At 45.1% G+C, this 27,889-nt stretch overlaps 1 protein-coding gene across 1 annotated transcript in view; it reads right to left on the reverse strand.

Annotated features, from left to right (window-relative positions):
• Positions 1–407: 407 nt before the first annotated feature.
• Positions 408–27,889, reverse strand: part of LOC135285319 (uncharacterized) — a 29,541-nt gene continuing 2,059 nt past the window's right edge. Inside the window, exons 2-8 of the mRNA XM_064397503.1 lie at positions 26,330–27,425; positions 24,894–25,028; positions 24,031–24,205; positions 22,874–22,972; positions 21,987–22,078; positions 21,330–21,467; positions 408–713 (exon numbers count right to left, since the gene is read on the reverse strand). Of these exons, the coding sequence (XP_064253573.1) occupies positions 408–713; positions 21,330–21,467; positions 21,987–22,078; positions 22,874–22,972; positions 24,031–24,205; positions 24,894–25,028; positions 26,330–27,425 (2,041 nt within the window). The remainder of the gene's footprint in view (positions 714–21,329; positions 21,468–21,986; positions 22,079–22,873; positions 22,973–24,030; positions 24,206–24,893; positions 25,029–26,329; positions 27,426–27,889) is intronic.

Consider the following 27,889-nt stretch of genomic DNA (forward strand, 5'->3'; position numbering starts at 1 on the left):
AAGTAATACAAAGAGAAGTGTACAGGATTTCACACATGGAAATTAACTGTTTTCTTACTGTTCTAGTGGCAGATTTAGCTCTACTGTTCTGCTTAGAGTTTGTTTGGATTGAAACAAATATCCCTGGGGAGCTGGTGAAAAACCTCTCTGATCTTCTAAGACAAAATGAAATGATTACATCTGACTCAGAGGAAGGAGGAAAAGCAAGTAAAACAGGTACAGCATTCACAGATTTTAAATCTACATCTGATGACAGTAAATTCTGAGGAAGATAAAACAATAAACTGAGTTTCTAATAAGGCACCTTTTCCTTGAAGCTGAATTAACTCTGCTCTTTTGCGTATTTCTGCAAGTTATACATGAATACACAGACCAGCAGCCTCTGGTTTTCTCTTACCACAGCAGAGTCAGCATCCTAGTCCACTCAGAGATCCAATTCTGTCTAGTCTGACACCAAAACAGCCCCTGGGGAGGCTCTTCTTTCTTCTGCCTTGGTACCTACGGGATGAGCCCAGGAGGTCGCTGAGGAATCTCCAGATGGCAGTGTCACCCGTGGAAATGCTCCTGGGCTGCTCCCTGGGGTTTGGGACCCACTGGAGTTCAGTGTCCTGCTGATCCAAGGCACCTGCTGGCACCAGCTCATCCTGCTCATGGTCCCACTCTTCTGAGGCTGGGGGATGCTCCAGGTCCTCATCTAACAATTTGGACAGACCCTGGAAAAAGGGAAGAGTAGGAGGCAGAAAGGGAAGAGATGAGAAGGAGGGGTTTGGGAAACTCTCATTATTTCCATGTAAGCTATACTCAGTGCTAAGTTTGAGGACATATTTCTGAGCTGCCAGACTGCCAGTTAAGTATCTCCTGGAACTGGGCATATGGATAAATTATGAAAAATTTGAAAAAGGCCTGATAAAGTGTGAATAAGAAAAAATAAAAAAATAGTTGATTTATAAGAGAATTAATGCAATGGCAGGAGACATGCTGAAATTGGTTCTGATGTTATACATTTCTTTGCACAGTGAGAGGTTACTTCATACATGGCAATGCCAGCTCCCTAGTGCAGTAACTGAAATGTTTTACTTAATGACTTGGGAGTTCCTGCACAAACAAATACACATAGGTACACCCACACACACTTTCTCTTTTTCTTATATTCTACACCTGGTAGTCACAAGCAGGGGCTGCATTGCTGCACAACTGAGCTGAGGAGGAGATCCTGCAGGTATAACCCCTTAATTCCTTTTTCAGCTAAAACCAGGGGCTTCAGGGGGGCACATGCAAGTGACTGCTCTGGGCTTTCGATCACAGTCCTTCCAGAATAATTTCTTTACTACACTCAGTCACAGGATGACCCTAAATGTACAATCCCCTAACTGAATCCACAGGAAAAAAAAACCCCAAACATTTTCTTTTCAATCACCTCATGTGATTAGAAATTTAAATCCAGTGATCAATGACTTTAGTTTCCTCAGTTCAATAACTTTGTATCTGCCTGTCTCAGCATTCCTCTGTCATGATATCTCTTTAAGATGGGGTTGGAAGAAACAGAGCTCACCTGATGTGTCCAATTCCTAAGGAAGCATCAGCTTCTTTCAGCTCTATTGAGCAGTCAGTCACTTACCTGTAAGCTGGAAATGGATCTGGCCCCTGCCTGGTTTTGACTGACAATAAGCAGCAGAAGGAATCCAGGGCAAAAAAGAAGTTTCAGATTCATGTTTGGTGTCTGATTCCTCTTCCCTTCAGTCTCTCCAGTTCAGTGTTGCTCTGTGTCTCCAGCTATCAGCATTTATATCTTCCTCCAACCCCTCCCAAATTCACCTTTTGAGTTCCTGCTAGTGCAAGGATTGGTTTGAGGTTTTGATCTGTTTTCATCCACCCAGGAGGAGGAGGAGGAAGAGGAGGAGGAGGAAGACGAGGAGGAGGGAAGAAATAGTTCTCCTTTCTGGTGGTGAATTAAAGGAGCATTTTCCACTGGGGCAATGCAGCATCATTCTGCTGTCTTGGTGCCCCTGATGTAGCTGAGTGAGCACAGCTCAGTGTTCTTGGGCTGGCTGCTAACCCTTTCTTTTTCATCCAAAGAAAAATAGCTGAGAGAGAACTATGAAGTGAGAAAGGAAGTGAATGGTGTCCCCAACACATTCCCCTGGCTCCTTTGTCACTGTGAACTCCATGCTAGAGGGATGGGCTAAGAAAATGTGCTGTGTAAGAACTGAGTGGTATTGCATAATAATGCTATCATAACACAATAATGTAACATATTAATATGATGTTATTGACTTAAGAGGTGAAAGAGTGTGATTTGGAGAAGAAGGGAAAACCAAGAGTTACAAATATGACAAGTTGCAGTGGTTATTGGACTGGATGACAGTGAGTGTGGCCAAAACCAAGCTGACACGCACAGACAACTTCTGCAAGGCTTGAGTTGAGGATGAAATTCCTCTTTCCCTGGATCCAGCTTAAAATAGTTCCTTTATGTGATCTTTCTCAGTCTATTGTACACATTTTCTATTAAATCTGCAATCAGTCTGAAAGGAAGAATAGGCTTGAAATTTGGCTTTACTGAAAAATTGAAATGCAATAATACTTCTTGCCCTTTCATGGCATTTTTGCACACATGTGATGCACAGAGTTAAAGGCCATCAAGCTGGATCTACACAGGGGAAATGGAAATTAAAGACCATCTGGCATTTTTCATCTGATATTTGAGTTACTGAAAGCTTGCAAAGTTTTCAGTATCAACTTGGTGGTCCTGGAAGCTTGGAAAAAATAACTCTGTGATGTGTCAGCAGGTTTAATGTTTTTTTTTTTTTTTTTTCATGTACAGATCAGTTTGAGTTATAATTTTATGTGTCTCTAGAAATGGGTATTGTAAGGAGACAGCTTAGAAACATCCCTCTGTGACAGAAAAGGATTCCCATGTTATTATATTGTTGGGGGTTTTTTGGTGTTGGTATTAGTGAAAACCACATTTGATATGAATCTTATTAGTAAATGAAATCATCACCCCAGAGGTCTGAGGTGTGAACTTCTCAATGTAACAACACAGTAAGAAAAGGTCAGGGCACTTTCAGGTTCATCTTTTCTCCAGGGTTGTTTTGTTGCTTTGATTAGCCTGTCACAGGTCTCCATAAAATGGAAATGGATAACAAATCTTCTGGACCTTGAGATCTCTGAAGTTGTTTTGGGGTTCTGCTGAATTGTCTCTCTGTTACTGTTGGACATTCAGACACTAGTACAGTCCTCATCTTTGACTGTTGGTAAAAGAATAATTAAGGCTGGACAGGACTTCCAGAAGTCTGTGGTGCAATCTTGTGCTAAAACAGAGCCAGCTTGAATGAAATTTCTCAATGCCTTGTCAAGGTGAATTTTGAAAACCTTCAAGAGACAAGGATTTACTAATATCTCCTTGGAATTTTTCCCATTGCCATTTGTGTCATTGCCTCTCATCCTAATGCACTGCAGCTGGATGCTGTCCATAAACACAACTGAAGGGTGTTCCATCTCCCCAGACAATGACATTCCATGGGATTGTATTTCAGAGTGCTGCATCCCCAGGCAGCAAGGGCAGCTTCAGTCCAGGTAACCCACAGCAGGCTTCAGATCAGACTTGGTGCAGAGGCAAGTAATTGGAAACAGAAAGCAAATGTCTCTGCTTTACATTCCAGATTTTCTCAGGGCTCAGATGAGCAGCAAACTCAGTCTGAATATTCACAGAGATTTATCATTGCGGGTGTGCAGCTAGGATGGAGACCTCAGCACAAACATCAGTCCATAAGAAGGGAGGAACCCCTGAGGACAGCATAAAATATTTTGGAGTTAGGAAATGGCTTTGTGTCCCTTTTTGAAGTGTTCCTTTGTATGGCAAGTCTTTCACATAGGGTGGAAGGAAGCAGGTTGATGTGTTGCTCATCTCCAACAAGAAGTTGTTTACCAGCTCCCTGAGATATTTCTCCTGTATCATCAGAAATCTGATTAAAGAGCAAGATTAGGGCAAACTATTCCTCTAGTGTGGGGGTCCCAGTTGTGGGTTTCTCTGGGTCTGGATTGAAGGCACTGGAGACAGTAGTTTCATGTTCAGACTCAGGTGTTTATTATTTCTTATCAGTGAAACAGTCTCATTACTGAGAGCTCTGCAGCTTTTCATTAGAAGGCACAAAATGGCCAACAATCTCTTGTTACAAGGTCTTTGAAGACTAAATTATCAAATTAAGAACTGACACCTAGATTATTTTCCCTTTTAACCCAATCACTGATCCTAAAGGTTTGCAATGAGGACTTTTCTGCCCAATTACAAAATGCCACCCAAACCCAGGAAGAAGAAGGAAGAAGAAGCATGAAGAAGAAACCCAGGACAACACCCTGTGCCCTCCATCTTGCTCCCACCCACAACACACTAAAAATCCCAAACCCTAAATTCCTCACCAAGTGATACACCTACACCACTCTCTATAATCTATTTCACACTTTTGTGGATTCCAGTCTGTCTTGAAGTCTAGGAAGTTTTCTCCAGGAATGAGGGTCAAACTCAGTGCTGCCCTGGGGGTCAGGGCACCCCAGAGCAGACAGAGAAATATTCCCAGTGCCCTGGGTTTCCACACTCTGGGGATTTACCTGCCTCATCCTGTGAGGAAGCTGAGCACTGCAGTTGATAGCACATCAACTAGGCTCAGGCAAGGCATCACTAGAGCACTGCTGCAGTAACTCATCTTGCTCCTTCCAAGCTCAGTGATCCCTTTAGCGTCTCTCTCCTGCTCAGGCCAGCATTCCCTGGCTGGCTGAAAGGGCAGTGATGTTTCTGCAGTGCTTTCATCACCGTGGGATCACTGAGTCTGTGAGGGAAGCTGGCACCAGGGGCCCCTCTCTGAGACATTAACATTTAGCTGTAATCTCCAATCATTCTCCTGGTGTCTCCTGAGTGGGCTGGAGCTGGGCTGTGTAGCTCAGGGCACAGCATCACCACCATGAATGGTTGTTTATTTAAACATAAAATGTATAAAAAGTTTCAGTGCCACACGGATGGTTGAGTTCAACAATAGCTATGTTGATCTGGACTCTCAAAATGTAAGTTTGTGTAGGAAGAGATGGGTGTAGGGAGGATATTTCTTAAACATTTTCTCTGGGATAACACTTGCCAGGCATTTCTTTGCAACTCAGCTCATCCTGGCATAGCTGGGAGCAGTGTCACCAGTGCCCACTGACCAAGGTTTGCTTGCCAAGCAGCCAAATCCAGGGGCAAGAGGTCACACTATCCCCCTATGTATTTACTGCCCAGGCTGGCCCAGCAGTGCCCAGCTGCAGGAGCCCTTTGCTCTTCTGGCACTTCCCTGCCTTCACATTTGGGACCTGCCACTAAGAACCCCAAAAATACCCAACTTAACAAAGATAAACAAATAAACAAACAAACAATGCAAGCTCTGCTGAGATTTCTGTGTTGAAGAAAGCCTGGGATGTGTAGCAGCAGCAGCTCCCCATCCTGAGGAGGGACTGAGTTCACTCCCCTGGGGTACAGTGGGATGTGTTGGCTGCTCCTGCTCCAGCACAATCCAGAGGAGAATTCCATCCCTGCCCTAGGAATGGATAGGACTGGGAGGAACTGGGCACTCCTGGTGTCCAAGACAGCCCATCCATGGGGAATAAACCAAGCCTTCACTCTCAGGTGACTCAGAAGGAGATTTCCTTGTGGGCTGGTCATCCCACAGGGTCACTGCACACTGTCCTGCTGTCACTGTCATATTTTCTGGAAAAATCCCTTCACCCAGGATTTTTCTCCTGGGAAGCTGAGAAGCCTCAGACAAAAGAAAAACAACATTATCTCATTTGTTTCTCCTGTGTTTTGCTGCTTTGGAATGGGGTTGGAGATTGTTTATCCACAGGTGATTGTTTCATTGGTTTCATGTGAATTGTTTTGACTTATTGGCCAGTCAGGGCCAAGCTGTGTTGAGGCTCTGGAGAGAGTCATGAGTTTTTATTATTGTCTTTTTAGCCTTCTGTAAGTATCCTTTCTGTATTCTTTAGTATAGTATTCTTTAACATAATATAGTATCATAAAAGAATAAATTAGCCTTCTGAGAACAAGGAGTCAGATTCATCATTCCTTCCTTTTTCTGGGAACCCTACAAACAGAAGATCCTGCCTCTTCTTCCTGTCCCACATCACCTTCTGTGGGATGCTAAATGCCAGTGAAGGCACAGAGTCAGTGCTGGCACCACTCTGCTCTGGGGTCCCAAGGATGTATTTGCCTTGGATCTGTTCTGTGCTCACTGATTAATGCTCACTGATCTCTGAATGGATGGAGAGGAGAGGTTTTCCTCTCTAGCCCTTGGGCAGAAGAAGGGGCCAAGGCCACCTGAGGACAAGGAGGGCAGCAGGCTGGCATTTAGTAGCAGGTCGTAGGTGGTTCTGGAGCATTGGGTTTTGATCTCAAAATTTTAATTTTAGGTTTGTTAGGCACATTTATCACATTCTTCTGATGCTAATGAAGCCCAACAGGGAAGCTGCAGTGACAAATGGAAGAGCCTAACATGGATCCTCAAACAAACATGAAACAAGCTGAGGAATTCAGAGCAATGCCACAAGAGCCTGGTGAGAGGCAAGGCCTCAAGAAATACTCAAGATCTACAAATCCTCACCTGAAACTCCTTTTTTGGATAAGATTCATCTCTAGCAAAGTGAACAGCATCTGTTCATCTCGTTTGGAAAGGTGGGAATGTCTACACAGCAAACAGATATTCACACTCCAGCCCAAACAGGGATTAGCTGTGGTTCTAAGCCATGTAGGTCTTTTTAGTCCTGTGGCAGCCATTCCTGCTCTCCATGATCTTTAAGTTGGGTCCCAGAAATTCATGGGCTGATCTTGCACCAAACTGCTCAGAATCCAAGTTTTTCATTCTCTGTGTTTTGTGAGACACCTTTGGTGTTTGGACTGGGGTTTAATTTGTCTGCATGTTATTGCCTCACTGTGGAAAGGCTGGACTTGCAGTGGGAGCAGCTGCATGCAGGAAAGTTGTGGCATTAGTCTGCACTTCTGACTTCTCACAGGAGAGAGAAAGAGAATCCTTTGTGGACAGCAAGGACATGACACATCCCCAGCTGGTTTGAGCTGGGGCATTTACCCAGCCCAAGTAGGTCCCTCCTGTGAGATCCCATCTGGGCTCCTCCTTTGGTTACTGAGGTGTGTGGTGACCTCTCCTGGTGAGTGGAGAACGTGCCTCGAGTTCCAGAGCAATTTCTGCTACAAACAGGGAAAATGGACCAGACATGAGAGGTTTCAATACAATTATTACTTCATAATCAAAAACATGCTGTAGTACAAGAGCATGTACTACAACAAGGTTCTGAGGGTCTCTTTCTTGGGGTTTAGTCATGGAAGTGTGTGTGAGTGTCATGGCTTGGGAAGGTATTTGGTACATCTGTGGTGTATGAATGGCTGTTTATTTAAACATTAAATTTATTAAAATTTCAGTGCCACACGGGTTGTTGAGTTCAACACTGGATGTGTTGATGTGGATTCTCATAATGGATTTTGCAGAATGTAGGTTTGTGTAGGAAGAGATGGGTGTAGAAAGGATATTTCTTAAGCATTTTCTCTGGGATAACGCTTGCCAGGCATTTCTTTGCAACTCAGCTCATCCTGGCATAGCTGGGAGCAGTGTCACCAGTGCCCACTGACCAAGGTTTTCTTGCCAAGCAGCCAAATCAAGGGGCAAGAGGTCACACTCTCCCATTGTGCTATTTATTGCTGCATGCCATTTGTCAGTGTGGAGCTTGCAGAAGGTGAAGCCATTTCTAGAAATGGCCAAACAACTACAGGAATGAAATGGCACCTGTCCTAGAAGTTGCAGTGGTTGTTTACTTCCCCTCTCCCTCCCCTAACAGACTGGTGATGAACCTAAAAATAGCCCAACTAACTAAAAATGTAATCATTACATAAAGCCTGTCCTCCACAAAACCCTCAGCAGGTTTTCTTCAGCCTGTGAGAGTGGCACTGTACATAACCTAAATTTTATATTTCTGGAGCAGGAATTGTGCATCAGTTCCTGCTTCATCAATTCCAATTGTCCATCAGTTTTGACATATCTCAGATTTGTGTACTGTGCTTGACTAGAGAGTGGTGAAGGTCAGTCCCTGTGTTTTGAGAATAGGGAGATAAACTACCCTGATTTTTGTCTGGGATTTATAAATATATTCTTCTTCTTCCTGCTAACATTTATGGTTCTTTTCATCAATGCTCCTCATCAGTTCAGGTACAACTGCACACCTGCATGTACCCACTCTTGCTTATTGTGATTAGAAGGCAAATCCTTCATGTTGAGAACTGCAAGCAGGTGGTTGTGCCATTCTGGAATTCTGAGTGGATGCACATCAGGCTGCATGTGAGCAGAGGGCCCCTTCTTGCCTGGGGTGGGAGAGCTGCAGTGGGAAGGATGCATCTTCATCCAGAGCTTAGAAAAGCTGCTCTCTCTCAGGAACTCGCTGTGGCTGTGGGGGCTCTTATCACCCCCTGTTCTTGATTTGACAGCCTTTCCTTGTTTTCCCAGAAAATACTCACTGTGATTGCCAAGCTTCTGGAAATAGCTGAAGCCTTTTGTGGTGGAGGGTGGCGTGGCTGTGGGCCAGGGGGACAGGATATTTTAGCTGTTGCTTCTCAGCACAGCGTGATTGGCGAGCAGCCTTTCAAAAACCAACACTCCTAAAGCTGTGATAAGGTGCTCAGGCTACAGGGCTGGAGTCTGTGTTCATGCTTGAGATAAAGTCCACTGTCAGCACCACATTCACACCTCCCCTGTCACACCAGGCAGCCTGTGGTCCTGCCATTCCCACCAGCCACTTGCTGCAAAGCCTCAGCTCTGGGGGATCAGGCCCTGTGCTGCTGCCCACAGGGGCTGCACAGCTCCCTGTGCCCTTGTGGTGACTTTGAGCTGCTTAGAGGGAATACTGTGGGGTGGAAGAGATTTGTCACTGAGGATTGTCACCCACAACTTTGGACTGAACCCCTTTCCCTTGGGATGCAGTGTGTGGATAAAAGAAGGATGGGTGGAGTAGTGTGTGGAGGGGTGAGCTGGGGGATGCACAGTGCCATGGCTGCTTCCCTGTAGAAAAGCAGGGTGACCCCAACATCTGGGAGAAATGAAGCATCTGACTCCATGGGTATCAGAAGGCTAATTAATTACTTTATCATACTGTATTATTCTATACTATATTACACTGCATCTAAACTGAATGTGCACAAGCACCCAACTGCACTGCCCAGCATCTTGTGATTGTCTGCTGACAGTCCTGACACACACCTGGATTCAACTGGTCAGTGAATCAAAACACTCACACCAGAATCCAATTACCAAACCCCTTCAGGTAAAAGATCTATATTGCATTCCACTTATCCACTGTGGGGTCCCAGTGCGGGTTTTTCTGGGTCTGACTGAAGGCACTGGAGACAGTAATTTCATGTTCAGACTCAGGTGTTTATTATTTCTTATCAGTGAAACAGCCTCACAACCATGAGTTTGGCAGCTTTTCATTAGAAGGCACAAAATGGCCAACAATCTCTTGTTACAAGGTCTTTTAAGACTAAATTACCAAATTAAGAACTGACACCTAGATTATTTTCCTTTTTAACCCAATAACTGATCCCTGGAAGCTCACAATGTGGACTTCTCTGTGCAATTACAAAACATCACCCAAACCCACAAAGAAGAAGGAAGAAGAAGGAAGAAGAATGAAAAGAAGAACAACCTGCCTCTGCCCTAAAACCTGCATCTTGCTTCATATTTATTTCTATATTCTAAACCCCAAACTCTAAGTTTTCCACCCTGTGATACTACACACTTCTAACCAACTCCACGCCCGTAATCCCAGTACTATCAATCAATGGAAGCCTTCTTCACAGCCTCAGATCAAATGTAGTGTTCTCTTGTGGGTCTGTGCCTTTAGGCACAGAAAGTTTGAAATTCTCAGCATCCAGGGTCCCAACAGATGGGAAAGCAATGCAAGAATAAGCAGCAATGGGAAGGTGGGGTAAGAATACAGGCACACAATCTGTTTTTTACAGGAAATAGTGCTTCAGTGCTTTCTGAAACATGGGAGAACCCTCCAAAGAGCCTTCATTTGAGCACTCAAAACCCAACTTAGAAAAATCTACTTTATGAACAATTGCTTACACTTTAAATGCCTTAACTCTTTACTTAACACCTGCACATCAGTATGGGTCACACAGAGAGAGGCCACAGAACCTTAGAGGCAGAAAATGTTTTTAGTATTCCTTTCCCACTGGAGATTCTTCACATAACTTCTGTGATGTTTGACCAAGAGGATTGGTTTTACCCTGCCACCTCCCCGAGGATAACAGCACATTTTTGGCATAGTGTTGAAGTGTGAGGACCATTGTGAGCCATGACATCATATCTCAGGCCAGAGCAGAACAGGAAATGACCAAGGAGGCCAAAAATATTGGCCACGGGAAGAATGAACATTCCTTGGCCCAGATAGGTCAGATGCACCTGACAAGTCTAACAGGACAAGGAGATCTTTCACACTGTAGCACATGATGATATTTTAGTGCAGAGAGATGGTTTGTGGGAGGCAGAGGTGAAGCAGGGTGCAAATCCTCTACATGGCACGCTAATAAAGCAGAGCTGCTCTCACAAAGTGAGGAGTAAGGGAACATGGGGCTGAATAGCTGGACTGCTCCAAATCTGACCTTTATTTAACTTCAGGAGGCTTAAAATGAATTCTGGGTCCCAATTTCCAAACACTGCTAGAACAGTAATTCCCCTCCAGATATAGCAAAACTACCAGTGAGAAAAGATACATATATATTAATGACTATCTATGAATTTTTTGGGGGGTAGAAGGTAGTAATAGGAGAAAAACAGCAAGCTATATTTTCTAGAAAATTTAATGGTGTTTTGCAAAAATAAATAATTATAAATATTGCTTCATGAGCTGAATAATTCAACTATTTTTAACTGATGTAAACGAGAAGATTAGTCAGTTTAAAATAATTTTTAAAGAGGGAGTCAGAGAGGTTTATGAGCTAAACTGTCTGGGGGGGCTTACTGACTGGGTTACAAAGCTGAGAGCGTTTTTTAGTCCAAGGTTCCATGAGTTGATCACTGGAGTCAGAGCCAAGATGAACCTTCAGGTTAATGGGCTGGCTCATTTGGACTCATTTTTCCCACAGCATAGGAAACAAAGTTCAAACAGATAAGTCTCATGTTCTCCTGCTGCTGGTTTTGTAGGTACTCTGTTCTCTAAATTGCCAGAGCACAAATCACTCTGTTCATCTTTGGTCTTGTACCAAGTATTGAGAGCAGGATAACTTAAACTAAGGTTTAGCTGCTTTTGGCCTTTTATGCTGGAATTGTATGGGGGACATACAATTTCATTTGTGTGCCAAGGATTGACACAATATTGCTTTGAGGAGTGAAATGTGCATCACTGTGATGATCTGGCCTGCAGTCTAGCAACTGCTGGTATTTCTCCCCTACAAAAACGTGTGTGTGATGCACCCTGTGGCACAAAGCAAGGTTCTTGTCCCTACATCTCTACAATCACAGAGGCAAGAATGAATAAGAGCTTTTGCAGCTCTTATTCATGAGTAATTGTCTCATGACCAGAAAGTTTCTGCTGGAAGACAGTCTGTATTTCCAGCTTTCATACTTCCCCACTGTAACATGGTGTGGCTTTGCAGAGATGTTTTTTGCACATCCCTAATCACTGCACTGTAAACCTCAGCACAGATCTGTGCTCGTGCAGCTCTGAGAGCTTGATCTGGTACTGCTCAGCTTGGCTTCAAAGCAAGCACCTTCACGGAGGCCAGGAAACATCCCAACCCTTCAGGCTGAGCTTTCCTAGGCCCCGTGCCCACCATTTGTTCCCTAATGATCCTGCCAGCCTGAGGCTGTGAAGCACAACTATTGCTTGTGTGGCATTCACATTCCCTGGAAAAATCCCTTCACCCAGGATTTTTCTCCTGGGAAGCTGAAAAGCCTCAGAGAAAAGGAAAACAATAATTATCTGATTGGCTTCTCCTGTGTTTTGCTGATTTGGAATGTGTTTGGAGATTGTTTCATTGGTTTCATGTGAATTGTTTTGACTCTTTGGCCAATTGGGGCCAAGCTGTGTCAGGACTCTGGAAAGAGTAGCAAGTTTTCATTATTCTCTTTTTAGCATTGAGTAAGTATCCTTTCTGTATTCTTTAGTATAGTACAGTATTCTTTAATATAATATAGTATCATAAAGTAATAAATTAGCCTTCTGAGAACATGGAGCCACATTCATCACTCCTGCCTCTGTCGAGACACTCCCAGCAATACAATAGTTGCTGAGCCATGTGTGGAAGGCAGAAAGCTCAGAAGGCAGGAATTCCTGGAGCAGTGAGAGGTGTGGGGCATGACAGGAAGAGGAGGCTGATACTTTGCTGAAGAGGCCTCACAAACAGTGGAGGAATACCAGCTCTCTGCCCTGGCTGCAGATTCCCTTATCTGGGAGCGCGGGCGGTGGCTCCTGTCAGCGCCTCTGCCTCGCACCCTGCTCCTCTCCCACTGCCCCCAGATACAGAGTGGCTTGAACAACTTCCAGGGCTCCATCCCTGAGCTTCCCAGGACCCTTCCATGCAGCAGCCTCGTTAGCCAGGTGACATCACTGCCAAATGCATTTCCTGTGTCACATTCCCCACTGGAGAGCCTCTCGCCAAGCCCTTGTCGTGCTACACTGTCTTTTTAGGAACAAATGGTCTAATTTTAACCCGCCTGCCACAAACACCTTCCTGAAATAAGTTCTTACTCTCTCCTGCCTTGTGTGTGTACTTGAGAGTTTAAAAACAAAATCCCTCATCCGTGGGGTGCAGAGCTAAGGCCTGTGAGCTGCAGGAGGGAGCAGGAGCCTGGGCCAGAAAATGCTGTCACTGTTAGACCCATCCTGAGCTGTGAGGATAGGAATGTTCTACAGACACACACTCAGGTGATGCACATCACAAAGTTGCATGGATCTGATCCAATCTGTTTTGTATTCCAAGGATGTTGCAACAGAATTTGTTGTTTTCTGAACTGGCTGAAGCCAGATATGACATTGAAAAGTGCAATAAATGGGCTTAGTGGCCTCTGTGGTGTGCCTAGAACAATTGCTGTCATCATGATCCTTTCTTTTTTGGGGGTCTAGGAGTCAATAAACTGGTTGTGATCCTACAGTGAGGTCAGCTCCTCTCTGGCTGTGCTGTCCTTGAGGGGCACCTGCAGCAGTGACCTGCTTTGAGAACAAGTAAAAACACAGGAGAAATAGGAGTTATTGTGAGATGAGGACAAGGAATACAGACTCCACAAAATCACAGGAGACTCGTGCTCTTGCCTTTTGCAGTTTCCAAGGAGGTGAATACGTGAGCTCTTGTACTGAATGATCAATGCAAGCCTGAACTGCTGGTTTTAATTAGCAGAGTCTAAAAAGCCACATCTTTAAAGAATCCTCTAAACAGGAGAGGAAAATGTGTTTTCAGGCAGCTGCTGTCATTATGTTGGCCTCTTGGGAGTGACACACAGAATTATGCTCCTTTAGACCTGGTAATTAAGCAACTCTTTGTACCTGCAGGTCAATTGATCAGGTGATGGACCCCCTGTGGTCTCCAGTGCACTAAGTCTTAAAGGATAAATAGAAAAAAGCCAAAAAGTCCTTGGGGATCTCACCAGATCCCAGCCTGAATTGTCCATGGGGCCTTTTCTGAGCAGGAATTCAAGCAAAGAGCAGCAGAGCAGCTTCTCCCGAGGCTGACCCCAGCTTGCCCCCATCCAGCTGAGGACTAAGACAGTGTTGGCTCACATAAGGTGAAGGAAAAGTGCTTGGTGTTACTGGAATACTCTGAGGGTCCAACCCCTGGCCCCAGCAGGGCTTCATGTGCTGAGCATCCCAGCAGGAGCTGAAAGGACAGGAGGGACTTGGGGGATGGGACTCATCCACTCTGGTGAGCACCTGCATTACCCCAACTCTTGCACAGGCTGGCATAATATCTGCTCTCTACTCTAGCAGGATCATACAGGATCTTTGAAATGTCACTGGCAAGAATTGTGTCAAATTGATTGATTTCAATGGGCCAGTTTTGTTTCCAGATTCCCATCCTCCTCTCATTTTGACACATTTTTATTATTCAACTTCTTAACACCCTGAGAAGCAGTGCAGAGCCTGCAGGTTGGGCAGCTTCCTGGTGGGTTTGGGAATAAGGACCAGCTAGAACTGATGTATGTGCTGTTTTCTATTTCATCTTTTCAATTTTCCTCTCTTTTTCCCTGCTCTCTGGTTTCAAGTGCCCATTCCCATTTGTCTTGTCAACAAAGACTGGTTGCCTTTTAGCTTCTCTGTCCTTCATCTCGAGAGGAAAATGCTCAGTGGTGTTCCCTTTGCCTTTCCCTGCTGTGGCTGTGTGTGCCCGCAGTGACAGCTCTCCCTTTCCCTTTCCCTTTCCCTTTCCCTTTCCCTTTCCCTTTCCCTTTCCCTTTCCCTTTCCCTTTCCCTTTCCCTTTCCCTTTTTCCCTTTCCCTTTCCCTTTTTCCCTTTCCCTTTCCCTTTCCCTTTCCCTTTCCCTTTCCCTTTCCCTTTCCCTTTCCCTTTTTCCCTTTCCCTTCCCCTTTTTCCCTTTCCCTTTCCCTTTCCCCTTTCCCTTTCCCTTTTCCCTTTCCCTTTCCCTCTCCCTTTCCCTTTCCCTTTCCCTTTCCCTTTCCCTTTCCCTTTCCCTTTCCCTTTCCCTTTCCCTTTCCCTTTTTCCCTTTCCCTTTCCCTTTTTCCCTTTCCCTTTCCCTTTTCCCTTTCCCTTTCCCTTTCCCTTTCCCTTTCCCTTTCCCTTTCCCTTTCCCTTTCCCTTTCCCTTTCCCTTTCCTTTCCCTTTCCCTTTCCCTTTCCCTTTCCCTTTCCCTTTCCCTTTCCCTTTCCCTTTCCCCTTTCCCTTTCCCTTTCCCTTTCCCTTTCCCTTTCCCTTTCCCTTTCCCTTTTTCCCTTTCCCTTTCCCTTTTTCCCTTTCCCTTTCCCTTTTTCCCTTTCCCTTTCCCTTTCCCTTTCCCTTTTTCCCTTTCCCTTTCCCTTTCCCTTTCCCTTTCCCTTTCCCTTTCCCTTATCCTTTCCCTTTCCCTTTTTCCCTTTCCCTTTCCCTTTTTCCCTTTCCCTTTCCCTTTCCCTTTCCCTTTCCCTTTCCTTTCCCTTTTTCCTTTCCCTTTCCCTTTTCCCCTTTCCCTTTCCCTTTCCCTTTCCCTTTCCCTTTCCCTTTCCCTTTCCCTTTCCCTTTCCCTTTCCCCTTTCCCTTTCCCTTTCCCTTTCCCTTTCCCTTTCCCTTTTTCCCTTTCCCTTTCCCTTTTTCCCTTTCCCTTTCCCTTTCCCTTTCCCTTTTTCCCTTTCCCTTTCCCTTTCCCTTTCCCTTTCCCTTTCCCTTTCCCTTATCCTTTCCCTTTCCCTTTTTCCCTTTCCCTTTCCCTTTTTCCCTTTCCCTTTCCCGCTCCCTTTCCCTTTCCCTTTCCCTTTCCCTTTCCCTTTCCCTTTCCCTTTCCCTTTCCCTTTCCCTTTTTCCCTTTCCCTTTCCCTTTTTCCCTTTCCCTTTCCCTTTTCCCCTTTCCCTTTCCCTTTTCCCCTTTCCCTTTCCCTTTTTCCCTTTCCCTTTCCCTTTCCCTTTCCCTTCCCTTTCCCTTTCCCTTTCCCTTTCCCTTTCCCTTTTTCCCTTTCCCTTTCCCGCTCCCTTTCCCTTTCCCTTTCCCTTTCCCGCTCCCTTTTTCCCTTTCCCTTTCCCTTTCCTGCTCCCTTTCCCTTTCCCTTTCCCTTTCCCTTTCCCTTTCCCTTTTTCCCTTTCCCTTTCCCTTTCCCTTTCCCTTTCCCTTTCCCTTTCCCTTTCCCTTTCCCTTTCCCTTTCCCTTTCCCTTTCCCTTTCCCTTTTTCCCTTTCCCTTTCCCTTTCCCTTTCCCTTTCCCTTTCCCTTTCCCTTTTTCCCTTTCCCTTTCCCTTTCCCTTTCCCTTTCCCTTTCCCTTTCCCTTTCCCTTTCCCTTTCCCTTTCCCTTTTTCCCTTTCCCTTTCCCTTTCCCTTTCCCTTTTTCCCTTTCCCTTTCCCTTTCCCTTTCCCTTTCCCTTTCCCTTTCCCTTTCCCTTTCCCTTTCCCTTTTTCCCTTTCCCTTTCCCTTTCCCTTTCCCTTTCCCTTTCCCTTTCCCTTTCCCTTTCCCATTCCCTTTTTCCCTTTCCCTTTCCCGCTCCCTTCCCTTTCCCTTTCCCTTTCCCTTTTTCCCTTTCCCTTTCCCTTTCCCTTTCCCTTTCCCTTTCCCTTTCCCTTTCCCTTTCCCATTCCCTTTTTCCCTTTCCCTTTTTCCCTTTCCCTTTCCCTTTCCCTTTCCCTTTCCCTTTCCCTTTCCCTTTCCCATTCCCTTTCCCTTTCCCTTTTTCCCTTTCCCTTTCCCTTTCCCTTTCCCGCTCCCTTTCCCTTTCCCGCTCCCTTTCCCTTTCCCTTTCCCTTTTTCCCTTTCCCTTTCCCTCTCCCTTTCCCTTTCCCATTCCCTTTTTCCCTTTCCCTTTTTCCCTTTCCCTTTCCCTTTCCCTTTCCCTTTCCCTTTCCCTTTCCCTTTCCCTTTCCCTTTTTCCCTTTCCCTTTCCCTTTCCCTTTCCCTTTCCCTTTCCCTTTCCCTTTCCCTTTCCCTTTCCCTTTCCCTTTCCCTTTTTCCCTTTCCCTTTCCCTTTCCCTTTTTCCCTTTCCCTTTCCCTTTCCCTTTCCCTTTCCCTTTCCCTTTCCCTTTCCCTTTTTCCCTTTCCCTTTCCCTTTCCCTTTCCCTTTCCCTTTCCCTTTCCCTTTCCCTTTCCCTTTCCCTTTCCCTTTCCCTTTCCCTTTCCCTTTCCCTTTCCCTTTCCCTTTCCCTTTCCCTTTCCCTTTCCCTTTTTCCCTTTCCCTTTCCCTTTCCCTTTCCCTTTCCCTTTCCCTTTCCCTTTCCCTTTCCCTTTCCCTTTTTCCCTTTCCCTTTCCCTTTCCCTTTCCCTTTCCCTTTCCCTTTCCCTTTCCCTTTCCCTTTCCCTTTCCCTTTCCCTTTTTCCCTTTCCCTTTCCCTTTCCCTTTCCCTTTTTCCCTTTCCCTTTCCCTTTCCCTTTCCCTTTCCCTTTCCCTTTCCCTTTCCCTTTCGCTTTCCCTTTTTCCCTTTCCCTTTCCCTTTCCCTTTTTCCCTTTCCCTTTCCCTTTCCCTTTCCCTTTCCCTTTCCCTTTCCCTTTCCCTTTCCCTTTCCCTTTCCCGCTCCCTTTCCCTTTCCCTTTCCCTTTCCCTTTTTCCCTTTCCCTTTCCCTTTCCCTTTTTCCCTTTCCCTTTCCCTTTCCCTTTCCCTTTTTCCCTTTCCCTTTCCCGCTCCCTTTCCCTTTCCCTTTCCCATTCCCTTTTTCCCTTTCCCTTTCCCTTTCCCTTTCCCTTTCCCTTTCCCTTTCCCTTTCCCTTTCCCTTTCCCTTTCCCTTTTTCCCTTTCCCTTTCCCTTTCCCTTTCCCTTTCCCTTTTTCCCTTTCCCTTTCCCTTTCCCTTTCCCTTTCCCTTTCCCTTTCCCTTTTTCCCTTTCCCTTTCCCTTTCCCTTTCCCTTTTTCCCTTTCCCTTTCCCGCTCCCTTTCCCTTTCCCTTTCCTTTCCCTTTCCCTTTCCCTTTCCCTTTCCCTTTCCCTTTCCCTTTCCCTTTCCCTTTCCCTTTCCCTTTCCCTTTTTCCCTTTCCCTTTCCCTTTCCCTTTCCCTTTCCCTTTCCCTTTCCCGCTCCCCTTTCCCTTTCCCTTTCCCTTTCCCTTTCCCTTTCCCTTTCCCTTTCCCTTTCCCTTTCCCTTTCCCTTTCCCTTTCCCTTTCCCTTTCCCTTTCCCTTTCCCTTTCCCTTTTTTCCCTTTCCCTTTCCCTTTCCCCCTCTCCGCCGTGTGTGGTCCCGCAGCGCCCCCTGGCGGTCCCTGCGGGCAGCGCCTTTTGCTGCCCGGGCCGCTCCAGCTGTGCCTTTTCCACATCTGGCGAGAGCAGCAGAACAGTTCATGCTCCAGGCTTTGCATCCCACGCGTCTCAGCAGTATGACTTTTGCAGGATGGCTAAAATATCCCGTCTGATCTTTATGGAAATGACGTTTTTGCTGTTGAGAAACTCTCTTGGACTCGAAAGTGGACTCTTTTATTCCTGCAGGATTTCTCTCATTGAAGGTATATATCTGTGCCTTTGGCTAGGCTGAAATCCCCCATAATCAACTTGAAACTCTGAGTTATCCCACTCCAGAGCAAGGTTTTCAGCCCAGAAAATGTTTCATGGTGCCAAAGTTGGTCTCAGAGTTAAGCCAGGCAACCTGGTCCAGCCTTAACATTCATCCAGCCCAAGCCTTGCTGTGTGTTAGACATAAACAACACAAAAATCTTTAGGAGCAAGCCACCACATCAAAGCATCAGCACGGAACACATCACTTCCTTCTTGGCTGAGAAAGGGAAAGGGACTGCTCAGAGCTGAACCAAAGCGTGCTTCGTTAATAAACACTAATTGCCATCTATCTAGCACACACATTTTTTCTAATTTAAAAATCCACACTGAAGCCTCTGAAGAGATGAAGATCAGAACAGGCTCAATTTTCCATGCAAATAATTTGCTTCTGATCTTGACCCAGGATTTTCATAACAATTGGGGACAGCATGGGGCTGCTGTGTCTCTGAGCCACGGTGCCCAGCTGTCCCTCTGCCCCTGGGGCTCCTTTCATGCCTGCCTCTGAAGGGATATGTGCACCTGAGACTTCTGCCTTCACTGAGCTGAAAGTCCTGTCTCTTCAAACACATTTATTTCTGTCTCTCCTTTTCCTGTTTTTTTGGGATTTTTTTTTCCACATTTGATCCCACTTGCTGAGTGCTGACAGGAACCAGATGAAAAGATTCCAACCTTTCAGTCAATATTGGATATCAACCTAGATTTATATATTGGGATTGTGTGTTTAAATCTTTGTGAGCACACCTGTGCAGGTTCCATACATCTCCAGTAATGTCATCACCTGGCATCTTAAAAACACACCACCATCTCCCTGGATTCAAGAGATTGACTACAAAAAGAGGGATTTTTAGGATTTTTCTTTGTTTGTTTGTTTTGGAAGTGGATTTCCAGGATGTAGCATGCTGTAATGTCATTTACCTTTGTTTTCTTTGGTGTGAAAGTATTGGAGCAATTTCCAAGCTACCTTAATGGAAAAATCTGAACCACATACTTTTTAACAGAAATTAAATTATATTTGCATGGATGCAAGTATTCCATGTAGACAGGTTCTGAGATTTGGGGAGGTGGGAGGGAAAGTTGTGTTTGAGATTAGTACCTTATTAAGTTGTTTTATTAAGCTGTAAGCCTGGAGTGACCGTTGTGGCCATTGATGCAAAGTCCTGCATGAACTGAAGCATTGAATTTGCCTGAAATATTTTTTTCTTGAACTGGTGAATATATTTTTAGAACAACACCTGACCTTGATTCATAAAACACCAATGCTGGAGTTAGTTCTGTGTTTCATTCTTTCTCATGTAAAAATATGCATGTTACATTTATCATGAGGACTTCAGCCTCCAATTTTATTTACTTTTGCACAAAAGCAAACAGTTCTTCAGCTCACCTTCAGGGATCCTGCTTCAGGCTGAGCTCGGAGCCACACACACACACTCCTGCAGTGACTTTCTCTGACCTGACTTAAAGAAACAGCTCCTGGCTTTGACTCTGCAAGGAGTCAACTTATATGAGCTGTACTCCAACCAACTTCCTTTGAATCTCATAAAGCTGCTTTATTTTAGGAAAAAAGAAATTATTAAAAACAAAGACCAAGAAATTATTAAAACCAAGACAAATTGCAGCTTTTCAAGCTTGATTTCCTCTTAAATTCACACCTTCCTTTGTGTTGCCTTTTGCAACCATTAAGCATTGCCTTTGCCTCCTTTAGGAAGAATTTTAATCTGCTAAATCTCTCTTATGCTCTACATGAACCTGTGAGCTGGGAGAAGAGACAGGCCAAACCCTACCCCCACTCGTGCTCCTGTTCCCTCCTCCTGGAATTGCTAAAAGAAGAAGCAGGCAGGACGGGGTTAATTAGATGTGCAGCTCTCTTGCAAATGAATTGAACTCTGCTCAGACTTGCTAATTGCCAACATGGGGAAGTAGTTCTGTTTGCTTTGATTTTTTTGCTATGATGACTCTCTTGAGTCATGCATAGAAGTGGAATTTACTGCTCTTCACTGCAGAGACTCTTCCTCCAACAAGGAAAGAATAGCAAATTTCAGTTTAATGGGAGAAGTAGCTTGTCTTTCTCATGTCTTCCACAGAGCTGGACTGCATCCGTGCCCCCAGGAGACTGACAATGGGAAAAATGTATGGAGAGGAGATTCCACTGTAGGGGAGAGAAGCTGGAAAGACAAAGTGCTACAGAAAATTACTAGAAGAAATTCAGTGTTGACCTCACTTCATTTGTACCTCTGAAACAATAATCAGAAAGAGTTATTACCCTCTCCACCAAGATTTTGCTACTCCCTCTCCTACTATCTAAAGTTACACATTTTTCAAGCTGTGGTTCCCTGGGGAGCAGTAAAAACCATCTTGAAATAAGCAGCTGTAATGTGTCAGGGTGTCAGAGCCCTGGACTTTGGTGGCTGCATTCTGTGTCCCCTACAGGCACAAACCTAGGATGGCTTTGGTGAAGTGAGAGTCACACTGCTGCACACCTTTAACCTGCCAGTCGTGCTCCTGGTGGAACCCCACCTGCACTGTAGTAGCTTCTCCTTGCTTTGAGACACCTTCCTAAATTTCTACTGGTGTTTTAGGTTCCCACATTAACACACTAGCTAAAAATACCAGTTGTGGCTAGGAGCAAAAAGAGAATGTTATTTAAAAAAGCTGTGTGTGCCTGGGACAGTCCAGTCGCTTCTTCTACTGTCACATCTCATCTACAAAACCTGGGAGAAGCTCATTTTTCCAGGATGTTTCAGTACCATGTGACCTGTGTTCCAAATTGGCACCTTTGCCACCTTCCCCCAAAGCAGGGGAGCCCAGAGAAAGGAGGTTCTCCTGGAGGCTGTGTTGGGAGCTCTGGTGAAAGCCATTCCTCTGCTTTTGGCTCACTCCGTGGGTGGCACTCTCAGGGCTCCAGCCTGGTCTGGAGCTGCTCTGAGCCTGAGTGTGTGGGCTCAGCTCATCCCAGGACAAGGCAGGGCTCTGTGCAGCTGGGGCTGCTCCCACACCAGCCTGTGACAGACAGAAACACACATCAGAGCTGTTTTTCCCCCTGCTTCCAGGGCAAAGATGCAATTTCCCCATGTCCCAGTCTGTAGTGAATGCCTTGTTCTCTATTCCCCCAGCCAGATGTTCACCTCCTTACTTGTTGGACAGATCCCTGGCTGCTTTCCATCTTTTTTTTCTTGGAGATTGCTGGATTCCAGTGGCACACCAGGCTGTCATTTTGAACACTGTAGTTCTTGTTTCCAAGAAGCCAGTAGGTTTTCATTTTCCCTTTGCCCTGGACAAGAAAAGGGGAGAGAAGAAAACAGCTGTTTTCATGTGATATGAAGCAAAGCAGGGATCACTATGGCCAGAGCTACTCCCTGTCCTGCATTTGTTATCTCTCCTTCTCTCATAAGTGGCTGCTGATCAGGGAAAGAATTATAATTCATGTGCAGTTTGAGTGTTAATAATCTCTCCTGCTCAGATGTCACTGCCTTGCTGGTCACTGGCAGTGTTGCTGAGGGTTTAAAATAAGCCCTAAACCTAACATGTCTTTGACTGAATCCTCACACTTTGGGCCATACTTGTGGTTCCATGCAGGTGCAGATATAGCAGCCACATTTCAAAGCACACAGAACAATTTTTCTTAACTTTGAGGAGCAAGTAGCCACTTCCACTTGAATTAGCAAAAGAACCCCGGGGACACAGTTAAAAGTTGATGTGCTCTTCACAGAAGAGCAGTGGCCAAATCTATCATCTCCTTCCTATCCCATTAAATACCTTTATTGTTATAAAGTCACAGAAAAACTGTTACCTTGACTTCAATTTCTCCTCTCAGTTCAATTTCATATGCATCATCTGTGAGAAGGGCTTCATATGTAGCAGAACTGATGTGGATCTTCTGTGCTAGGATCCAGAGCAGAGCAGGAATTAATGATTCCCTGAATCCCAGAGAAAACACACCAGCCCTCCCGCATTTACCAGCCCAGTGTTTCCACCTCCTCTTTTGGCATTAAGGGATGTGACTCTACGTGCCCATGCCAATCCACAGGAGTTTCTCTTGTCTGTTTGGTAACTGGTGCATGTGCAGGGGCAGTGGGAATGGCAGGCCAAGGAGGTGCTTCTTCCTTAGACAGATGATAATTACTTCTCTGACCTGGGTTGGTCCCAAAGTGTCACAGACATATTTTATAAAAAATCCTTTTGCCAAGATCTTTTCTCCTGAGAAGCTGCAAAGCCTCAGCTTCTCCATGTTTTGCTGCTTTGGAATGTGTTTTGGAGAATTGTTTACCCAGCATGTGAAATTTTTACTTGATGACCAATGACAGCCACCTGGGTCGACGCTGTGAGCAGTCACAAGATCCTGTTATTCATTCCTTTGCTTTCCTTCACAGCTTTCTGATGGATCTTTTCTCTCCATTCTTTTTAGTATAGTTTCAGTATAACATTTTAAATATAATATCATAATATAATAAATCAACCTTCTGAAACATGGAGTCAAGATTTTAATTTCTTCCCTCTTCCTGGGACACTCGAACACAACCACACCAGAGAGTGTTCCTTCTCCTCCAGAGACCTGATTCCACACTTGGCTGTGCCTGATGTGAGGGTGTTTGGGGATTTCCTTCCCCTCCAGTGCCCTAGAGGTGCAGGGTGCAGGTGTGGGTCTGGCTGGATGCTGGATCCTGCCCGGGCACTTACGCAGGCTGGTGGATTCCATGCGGGAAGCTGTGTTCACAGTGTCCCCAAAGAGGCAGTAACGAGGCATTTTGTACCCCACAACTCCAGCTACACAGGGCCCTGAGAAAATACAAGGCAGAGAGACCCCAAAAAGAAGCAAGTGGTAAGAAGCAGTGAGAAGCACCTCTGCCAGTCACTCTGTGTCCTCAGAGACATGTGGTAATTGGGAGTACTCTGCACAGTGTTTACTCAGTGAGAGAAGTCACAATTTGATGAGTGTCCTGGATTGCCAAGCAAATTGTATTCTATTTGCCATTGTATGGCAGTTGTCTCCTGTTCAGTGGGCAGTTTTCCTTATCTCTTCCACATCCACTCCTCCCTCTGGGGGGACATCTGCTGATAACAGGCTATGGAATGTCACTGCATGGCTGATAAGAACTACAGCATCCACTGGGAGATGTGAGCCCAGAGGGAGGAGCCAAGCATTCCTACCTGGATATAATCTGAGATTCTGGAACATGAGCATGGCTTCTCCACTGGATTCCCAGGGGAGCAGCTGCCTCTTCCACTGGATCTTCAGAGGAGGACTACACCTTTCTACAGGATCCCTGCTCCAGCAGAACCACACCTGGCACTGCAGGAGGACTGCAGCCACAATTCCAATGGGACTGCTACCAACAGCCTGACCCACAGGGTGTCAGGTTGTGTTCTGACTCTGTCAGTGTTGTTTTGGTTTACTACATTGTTTATGTTATCTTTTTATTTCCTTCCCTAATAAAGAACTGTTATTCCTGCTCCCATATTTTTTTGCCTGAGAGCTCCTTAATTTCAAATTTATAACAATTCAGAGGGAGGGCGTTTACATTTTCCATTTCAGGGGAGGCTCCTGCCTTCCTTAGGAAAGACAGCTGTCCTTAGAAAAGACACCTGCCTTTCCAAAGCAAGACAATTAGCTGTAGCTAATTGGTGGTGATATCACCAATACTAAATTGCTTCCCAGACCTTTCCTGGTCACACTGATACAGGCAAAACTCATTTCACACCCCTGTTTCTGCCAGAACCAGGAGAAATACTTAGGTGTGGGGAGAGGCAGTGGCTCGTAGAGAAGTGCAGAATTCCTTTCTCCTCACTAACAACCCTGCTGTGGTTTTGTGCTGCCCTCCCCTCAGCCCGTGTACCTGTGTGGATCCCAGCCCGCAGCTCCAGCCTGCCTGCTGGCATGTGAGGGATCACCACCTGCCGCACTGCTGCCACCAGATCCAGGGACATTTTGGCAATCTCGTCGGCATGTCTGGTGCCATTCCTCTCTGGCAGGCCGCTCACTACCATGTAGGCATCCCCAATGGTTTCCACCTGACAGGAAGGGGCATGTGTCACTAAGTGGAAGGCACTGAGCTTGATAGGACAGGGATAAAATGTTTCTGAAATCACGGAATATTCAGGGGAGTTAGAAAGGAAGGATGGCCCTGGGAAAATGTTAGGTTGCACCTGTATAATCATTTAATGACTATCATAAATGATATGATTGTTGGATGTGATGATTGTTTGGTAATTGGATATAATTATTGTTTAATCATAACAAGAATCATGAGAAACAACACTGGGGGAGTTTGATGGAAATTACAAAAATCCATGCTTGGATGGAATCAATGTATACAATAGAACAATATAAGTTTAATAATTAATATGTAGTTATATAACCATAAGGGTATAAAAATGTGTTCATCCTAAACCCATGTCAGAGTCAGATTTGGGTCTGTACTCCTGACACCAAAAGCTCTCCAATAAGACCTGCATAAAATCATTCTGTGATTATATGTTCCTGAATGCTAACAAGCTTTCCTTTGGAAAGAAAATCAGAGTAAAATCTATTTTAGCTGCCCAGCACTCACCAATATGTGGTGTAGAGTCCCTGTAGGGTGGTGGGTCTTGTATTTCATGGATTTGAACTCCTGGCCTGGGGTATTTGATATTCACCAGAAAACAGAGTAAGAAAGACTTCAGCAGCTTGCAGATTCCTTTCCTGTGGATTTGTACTCACCTTGTACACATCATAAGACTCAATCCTGGTGTCAAAGCAGACGTACAGATTGTTGAGCATCTCAACCACTTGCAGGGGAGTGCAGGAGGCAGCAATGCTTGTGAAGCCCACGATGTCAGAGAAAAAGATCGTCACCTGTCACAGGGAGAAGGAGAGATGAAGCCAGGATCTCCAGGCAGCACTGGTGGAGCTTCTGGGGAGTTTGGGGATTTGTGGAATCTTGAGCACAGCAGCCTAAGCCACAGCCTAAGCCACAGCCCAAGCCATACTCAAGTGGCTTACACAGCACATAGTACCAGTCTTGCACAGCTCAATAGAAACAATCCTAAATTAACAAGTTCTGATTCTGAATCTTTTTCTACTGCTTTGAACAATAAAGTTATTCTTATCTCCAAAGTTTACCACCTGTGAATACCTCATGCTGATGGGAGACAAAGTCAAAATGCTTTGAATCTTGTGAGCAGTGATCAAGAGACTTCCTATAGGAGTAGGGTCTCATTTTCCTTTAAAAGTGATTTAAACTGTGATAGGGATAAAACTAGGTACCAAAAAACCCTTTGAAATAAAATCTCTGTTGCTGGCTCTGCTCTTGTTGAATTAGAAAATATTAACAGGGTTTTGTTTCATTTTCCAATGATGTTTGTCATGATCAAGTAATTTACAATAAAAAATTGCTTTAAAAAATCAAACTTATAAAAGAAAGAAAAGAATTGAGGAAGAGAAATGTGTGTTGCAGCTGTTGGCAAAGAATTTTCTTCTCTGTACTGTCTGAATTGTGTCAGTGTTTAATACCTTGCTAATACCAATTAATCTGGCAGGGCCACCTTTTCACTCTGCCTTGGTTCAGCACTTTTGATGTCATGACTATAGAGGATTATAATTAATTGTGCAATTACAGGTTGTTGTTTTGATAATGACACCTACAGATGAAATGCAAACCTTTAGTATTGTGTTTCACAGCTGAAAGTAAGGGGGTGTCCAGGGAAAAAGAGAGAATAGAATTGCAATTATTGTAGCATGAGGATTTGGGCTGAGGGCTATGCAGCACAGCTGCTAAATTCAACCCTGACAGCAGCAATTCTTTTATTCCTGATGTTTTACAAGGAGGAGATTGATTTCTTGCTCCTATGAGCTCATGATCCAATGGTGCTGGCTGGCTGTTGTGGGTGGGCTCCTAAATGCCAAGACAATTTGCCAGTATAGGATGTTTGATGTCCAAAGCTGTGAATTTGGAAATCTCAGCCCTCCTTCCTTCCCCATCAGCCTAGGTGCTCCATATTGCACAGCTCTTTCCAAAAGCCATCGGAAATATTTGGATTTCCATCCACACTCGACTCTGGGTGCAAACCAGGATCCTCAGAACTGTGACAAGGTAGGTGCTATTTCAGGGGAACACCTTTCTACCCTCGGTGGCAGCATCCTTTCCCTTTGCTAACCTGGTCATAGTTTTCTGCCTCAACTTTTTGGCATTTCCTTAGCTGCTTGGCCACAGACTTTGGCAGCATCTGGTGCAAGAGGTCCTCAGCTAGGCGCCTCTCCCTTTTCAAGTCCTCTGTCTTCTCCTTGAGGTTTCTGGCATAATTGTGTATCCAGTCTGTCATTTGCTTGAAGGACACCAGCACAATGGGGTAAATGAGACAGGCAACCACCAGCAGGCTGATCTTGAGGCTCACTGTGGACAGGATTTCCCTAGATTTCCTGTGCAGCTTTTCCTGCCCCTCCTGCAGCAGACAGCTCTGTGCAGAATGCAGTCCCCTCCCTGCTGCTTCCAGGGACACAAAGTCACCCAAGCCCAGGAAGGGGGTAAAGAAAGGGATTCCTTCACCATGGGTGAAATGAAGTGACAGATTGACATTATCTGTCCAGCACTTCTGTGCAGTCTCTGAGGAGAAGAGAGCATAGCTCAGAGTGGCAAGATGTTGCTGCAGCGTGGTTTGAAGGCTCGCAGGTGCTGGCAGGGGCTGAGCTTTGAGCACAGCTTCTCTGATTTGGAGGAAGAGTTTAAAAGCCACTGTGTCTGCCCAGTCAGGATTGTGTCTCATGGCTTTCAGGTCCTCGTGGGGACTCCTGAAACGCTCGAGCAGTTCAGAGATTGCTCTGGACAGCACCTGCCCTGCTTCAGTGATCCCTGAGACATTCAGTTTGTGTCTCAAGGCAGTCATGTAAAATCTACAAATGGAGAGTTTCTCCTCCTTGCACTGGCAATTCTCACAGTACAGTTCTGCTTCACTTGCCATACAGAGGGAGTTTAAATTCCCCAGGAGCTGAGAATGGAATGATCTATTCCATGCTCCTGCTGCTGGGAGCAGCCAGCTGTGCCTCTCTTCCTGCAGCAGAGAGACGAGGTGAGCAGCCCAAAGGTTTTCGCAGGAGGCAAGCTCCTGAAGGGCTCTGCCTGTGCTTTTCCATATTTCCAAGGTGTTGCTCAAATCAAAAGAAATGGCCCCAAGGAGGCTGCAGAGGGACACCATGCATGCTGTCAAAATCCTTTGAACTGTTCTTCTACCACCAGCACTGGAAGAGGGAAAACACCTAAAAAAAATTAAAAATAAAAAAATTTAAAAACCCAGTGGCATTGTCTGATCCTGAGAGTGTTTCTTCCAACTCCTGAAACCACTACTGGATCTAGCACTGATATTTAACAATTCCCATGCATTCTGAAACAAAGCAAAAGGAGCATGCATTACCTGAATCTTTTTTAAAGATGTATTTTGTTATACTTTGTTCCACCTGATATTAATTTTGAGAGAACAGCTGTGTTTAAGAGACTGCTTCTTTGACACACTCTGATCTGAAAAACCAGATGAATGATACAGTTTTTCTGAGAGGAAAAAAGCTAATAAAACCATTTTCTGTAGGTTTTATTCTCTGTGATACTTCTCTCCAAATTTTAAGGAAGGTCATGAAAAGACAGGCTACTTATTTCCCCAGTGATTCCAGTGATCACAAACTGGAACTGCTGATTTTTTAAAATCAGACTTTGAGAATTTGTTCTT

Source organism: Passer domesticus, chromosome 22 (assembly GCF_036417665.1).
Source record: "Passer domesticus isolate bPasDom1 chromosome 22, bPasDom1.hap1, whole genome shotgun sequence".
In the NCBI taxonomy this organism is placed as follows: Eukaryota; Metazoa; Chordata; class Aves; order Passeriformes; family Passeridae; genus Passer; species Passer domesticus.